Source organism: Bombina bombina, chromosome 5 (genome assembly GCF_027579735.1).
Source record: "Bombina bombina isolate aBomBom1 chromosome 5, aBomBom1.pri, whole genome shotgun sequence".
NCBI classification, from domain to species: Eukaryota; Metazoa; Chordata; class Amphibia; order Anura; family Bombinatoridae; genus Bombina; species Bombina bombina.
The window spans coordinates 1,072,955,874-1,072,961,499 of record NC_069503.1 but is presented as its reverse complement, the minus strand read 5'-3'; the positions used below and the strand labels follow the sequence as shown (position 1 = coordinate 1,072,961,499).

General features: G+C 37.0%; 1 protein-coding gene across 1 annotated transcript; it reads left to right on the top strand.

Moving 5' to 3' along the window:
• Window positions 1–600: 600 nt before the first annotated feature.
• Window positions 601–1,057, top strand: LOC128659624 (putative nuclease HARBI1). The gene is made up of 2 exons (XM_053713207.1): window positions 601–856; window positions 947–1,057. Exons 1-2 carry the CDS (start codon window positions 617–619, stop codon window positions 1,037–1,039), a joined length of 333 nt encoding a protein of 110 aa, XP_053569182.1. The 5' UTR covers window positions 601–616; the 3' UTR covers window positions 1,040–1,057.
• The last annotated feature ends 4,569 nt before the right edge of the window (window positions 1,058–5,626 follow it).

Sequence of the window (5,626 nt, the reverse complement as noted above, 5' to 3'; positions counted from 1 at the left end):
ACCCCTGTGCGCAGGGAGATAATATTTAGGAATCGGAAACACTTCCACTCCTTAAATGTGCAGATTATATGCGATACAAACATGCGTATATTAAATGTCATGGCAGGGTTTCCAGGAAGTAGCCATGATGCCTACATCCTCAGGAATTCTAGTGTGTGGAGATTGTTTGAGACAAATCAAATGCCTGAAGGACATCTACTCGGTACGTGTTTATGTACATATTATGATGCCTTCATGTGTCCAATGTTTTCACATTTTATTGTTTCATTGCTTTATAATCCTTTATGTATGTGTCTAAGGGGGTGTAATTGTTTAAATAAATAAAATGTTAATCATTTCAAAAGATTTATATTAACTATGTCATAGTTAGTAAGACATATACATAACATTATTTTATGTCATACATTGAAAGATGTGCTTGAATATAAATATATTTATATATGTAAAAAGATTTAAAGATTTATAATATCAAACCAGAAATGTAGTTAGCTCATTAGTATTTGATTTGTATTCACATTATATATTATAATCATATTTCTTGTTGTTTTAATACAGATATTATGAAGCACATATCAGAACACGTGCTATAATAGAAAGACTGTTTGGTGTTTTAAAAATGCGCTTTCGCTGCCTGGACAGATCAGGGGGAAATCTCCAATACAGTCCTGAAAAAGCAATAACAATCATAGTGTCATGTTGCTATCTACATAACATGGCACAGGAGCATGGGATGTTGAACGATTTACTTCCACCACCACAGCCCCCAGGTGAAATCTTTGAGCCTGATGTAATTTATCATCCCCAACCACTCAATGCCCATTTGGAGAGAACTGAACTATTCAAAATTTATTTTCAGGTATTTTTGTAGTATTGTAATGAGACCTTTGAGTTATTTATTATTATGTTTCTTTAAAAATACACATTTGTTTCTTTTAATGTTTTACAGATTGAAGATTGTCAGTTACAGATTCTCAGAAATGGAATACCACTCCCCTTCCTCTCGCCTCATCCTTATATTTACCACATTTTCCCTAAATAAATGTGTACTTTACTCAAATATAGTCATGGTGAATGTTTCTTTATTTCCAGCTATGTACTAATCAATGCATTCGTCTTTAAAGGGACCTAAAAATATCTCTTCTCTTATGATTTATGTATAACATAATTATCTAAAATCTCATTTTAATTATAGTCCAAATATTACTTTGTTCTCTTGGTATCATTTTTTTTAAAGAGCAGCAATGCACTCCTGGTTAATAAAAATGAGTACATGGGTGAGCCAATGACAACCAGGATATATATGTTGCCAACAATAAACAGCTCCAACATAGGTTATATGCTGCTTCTGATCTTACCTAGATAAAACTATAATCAAAGGATACTAAGGCCTAGATTTAGAGTTGGGCGGTAGCCGTGAAAACCAGCGTTAGAGGCTCCTAACGCTGGTTCTTACCGCCCTCTGGTATTTGGAGTCAGTCAGGAAAGGGTCTAACGCTCACTTTCCAGCCGCGACTTTTCCATACCGCAGATCCCCTTACGTCATTTGCGTATCCTATCTTTTCAATGTGATCTTTCTAACGCCGTTATTTAGAGTCGTGGCTGAAGTGAGCGTTAGAAATCTAACGACAAAACTCCAGCCGCAGAAAAAAGTCAGTAGTTAAGAGCTTTCTGGGCTAACGCCGGTTTATAAAGCTCTTAACTACTGTGCTCTAAAGTACACTAACACCCATAAACTACCTATGTACCCCTAAACCGAGGTCCCCCCACATCGCCGCCACTCGATTAAACTTTTTAACCCCTATTCTGCCGACCGCCACCTAGGTTATCCTTATGTACCCCTAATCTGCTGCCCCTAACACTATATTATATTTATTAACCCCTAATCTGCCCCCCTCAACGTCGCCTCCACCTGCCTACACTTACTTATTAACCCCTAATCTGCCTAGCGGACCGCACCGCTACTATAATAAAGTTATTAACCCCTAATCCGCCTCACTCCCGCCTCAATAACCCTATAATAAATAGTATTAACCCCTAATCTGCCCTCCCTAACATCGCCGACACCTAACTTCAATTATTAACCCCTAATCTGCCGACCGAATCTCGCCGTTACTGTAATAAATGGATTAACCCCTAAAGCTAAGTCTAACCCTAACACTAACACCCCCCTAAGTTAAATATAATTTAAATCTAACGAAATAAATTAACTCTTATTAAATAAATTATTCATATTTAAAGCTAAATACTTACCTGTAAAATAAACCCCAATATAGCTACAATATAAATTAATTATATTATAGCTATTTTAGGATTAATATTTATTTTACAGGCAACTTTGTAATTATTTTAACCAGGTACAATAGCTATTAAATAGTTAAGAACTATTTAATAGCTACCTAGTTAAAATAATTACAAAATTACCTGTAAAATAAATCCTAACCTAAGTTACAATTAAACCTAACACTACACTATCAATAAATTAATTAAATACAATACCTACAATTATCTACAATTAAACCTAACACTACACTATCAATAAATAAATTAAATACAATTCCTACAAATAAATACAATGAAATAAACGAACTAAAGTACAAAAAATAAAAAAGAACTAAGTTACAAAAAATAAAAAAATATTTACAAACATTAGAAAAATATTACAACAATGTTAAACTAATTACACCTACTCTAAGCCCCCTAATAAAATAACAAAGACCCCCAAAATAAAAAAATGCCCTACCCTATTCTAAATTACAAAAGTTCAAAGCTCTTTTACCTTACCAGCCCTTAAAAGGGCCCTTTGCGGGGCATGCCCCAAAGAATTCAGCTCTTTTGCCTGTAAAAAACAAACATACAATACCCCCCCAACATTACAACCCACCACCCACATACCCCTAATCTAACCCAAACCCCCCTTAAATAAACCTAACACTAAGCCCCTGAAGATCTTCCTACCTTGTCTTCACCTCACCGGGTTCACCAATCGGTCCAGAAGAGGGTCCGAAGTCTTGATTTAAGCCACAAGCGGGGGGCTGAAGTGTGACGTCCATCCTCGGGCTGAAGTCTGGATCCAAGCGGCAAATGAAGAAGTCCATCTTCGGGAAGAAATCTTCATCCTATCCGGGCAGAAGAGGACATCCGGACCGGCAAACATCTTCATCCAAGCCGCATCTTCTATGTTGTTCCATCGAGTGACGAGTGGCTGATCTTGAAGACCTCCGGCGCAGATCCATCCTCTTCCTTCGACGTCCAACTGAAGAATGAAGGTTCCTTTAAGGGACGTCATCCAAGATGGCGTCCGTCGAATTCCGATTGGCTGATCGGAACAGCCAATAGAATGCGAGCTCAATCTGATTGGCTGATTGGATCAGCCAATCGGATTGAACTTGAATCTGATTGGCTGATTCCATCAGCCAATCAGAATTTTCCTACCTTAATTCCGATTGGCTGATAGAATCCTATCAGCCAATCGGAATTCGAGGGACGCCATCTTGGATGACGTCCCTTAAAGGAACCTTCATTCTTCAGTTGGCTCGTCATCCGATGGAACAACATAGAAGATGCGGCTTGGATGAAGATGTTTGCCGGTCCGGATGTCCTCTTCTGCCCGGATAGGATGAATATTTCTTCCCGAAGATTGACTTCTTCATTTGCCGCTTGGATCCAGACTTCAGCCCGAGGATGGACGTCACTCTTCAGCCCCCACTTTGGCTTGGATCAAGACTTCGGACCCTCTTCTGGACCGATCGGTGAACCCGGTGAGGTGAAGACAAGGTAGGAAGATCTTCAGGGGCTTAGTGTTTTTTTAAGGGGGGTTTGGGTTAGATTAGGGGTATGTATGTTTTTTTTTTACAGGCAAAAGAGCTGAATTCTTTGGGGCATGCCCCGCAAAGGGCCCTTTTAAGGGCTGGTAAGGTAAAAGAGCTTTGAACTTTTGTAATTTAGAATAGGGTAGGGCATTTTTTTTAATTTGGGGGTCTTTGTTATTTTATTAGGGGGCTTAGAGTAGGTGTAATTAGTTTAAAATTGTTGTAATATTTTTCTAATGTTTGTAAATATTTTTTTATTTTTTGTAACTTAGTTCTTTTTTATTTTTTGTACTTTAGTTCGTTTATTTCATTGTATTTATTTGTAGGAATTGTATTTAATTTATTTATTGATAGTGTAGTGTTAGGTTTAATTGTAGATAATTGTAGGTATTGTATTTAATTAATTTATTGATAGTGTAGTGTTAGGTTTAATTGTAACTTAGGTTAGGATTTATTTTACAGGTAATTTTGTAATTATTTTAACTAGGTAGCTATTAAATAGTTCTTAACTATTTAATAGCTATTGTACCTGGTTAAAATAATTACAAAGTTGCCTGTAAAATAAATATTAATCCTAAAATAGCTACAATATAATTATAATTTATATTGTAGCTATATTAGGGTTTATTTTACAGGTAAGTATTTAGCTTTAAATATGAATAATTTATTTAATAAGAGTTAATTTATTTTGTTAGATTTAAATTATATTTAATTTAGGGGGGTGTTAAAGTTAGACTTAGCTTTAGGGGTTAATAAATTTATTAGAGTAGCGGTGAGCTCCTGTCGGCAGATTAGGGGTTAATACTTGAAGTTAGGTGTCGGCAATGTTAGGGAGGGCAGATTAGGGGTTAATACTATTTATTATAGGGTTATTGAGGCGGGAGTGAGGCGGATTAGGGGTAAATACATTTATTATAGTAGCGCTCAGGTCCGGTCGGCAGATTAGGGGTTAATAAGTGTAGTTAGGTGGAGGCGACGTTGGGGGCGGCAGATTAGGGGTTAATAAATATAATATAGGGGTTGGCGATGTTAGGGCAGCAGATTAGGGGTACATAGGGATAATGTAGGTGGCGGGGGTGTACGGAGCGGCAGATTAGGGGTTAAAAATAATATGCAGGGGTCAGCGATAGCGGGGGCGGTAGATTAGGGGTTAATAAGTGTAAGGTTAGGGGTGTTTAGACTCGGGGTACATGTTAGAGTGTTAGGTGCAGACTTAGGAAGTGTTTCCCCATAGGAAACAATGTGGCTGCGTTAGGAGCTGAACGCGGCTTTTTTGTAGGTGTTAGGTTTTTTTTCAGCTCAAACAGCCCCATTGTTTCCTATGGGGGAATCGTGCACGAGCACGTTTTTGAAGCTGGCCGCGTCCGTAAGCACCGCTGGTATCGAGAGTTGAAGTTGCGGTAAATATGCTATACGCTCCTTTTTTGGAGCCTAACGCAGCCATTCTGTGAACTCTAAATACCAGCGGTATTTAAAAGGTGCGGCCAGAAAAAAGCATGCGTAGCTAACGCACCCCTTTGGCCGCAAAACTCTAAATCTAGGCGTAAGGATATTAAGCAATATAAAGAATATAATTATATTAGATTTGCTTGTACATATATATGTTTTAGCAAAATAATGGAATCAAATATTTGTGTTATGTCACTTTAAATTAAGGGGATAGTGTATTACAAATAAATAATTAATGAGCCAGATAAATCATTCAATTCCAATCAACTTACATATGTACTCATAATAAATTTAATTTTGTTATGTTTCTTATTTCAATCATGTATTTAAAGGGACACTAACCCCAACATTTTTCTTTCATGATTCAG

Coding starts and splice junctions, on each gene's coding strand:
- LOC128659624 (XM_053713207.1), top strand. CDS start 617: ATGCGCTTTCGCTGCCTGGACAGATCAGGGGGAAATCTCCAATACAGT. Junction 857..946: donor TATTCAAAATTTATTTTCAG/GTATTTTTGTAG, acceptor AATGTTTTACAG/ATTGAAGATTGTCAGTTACA.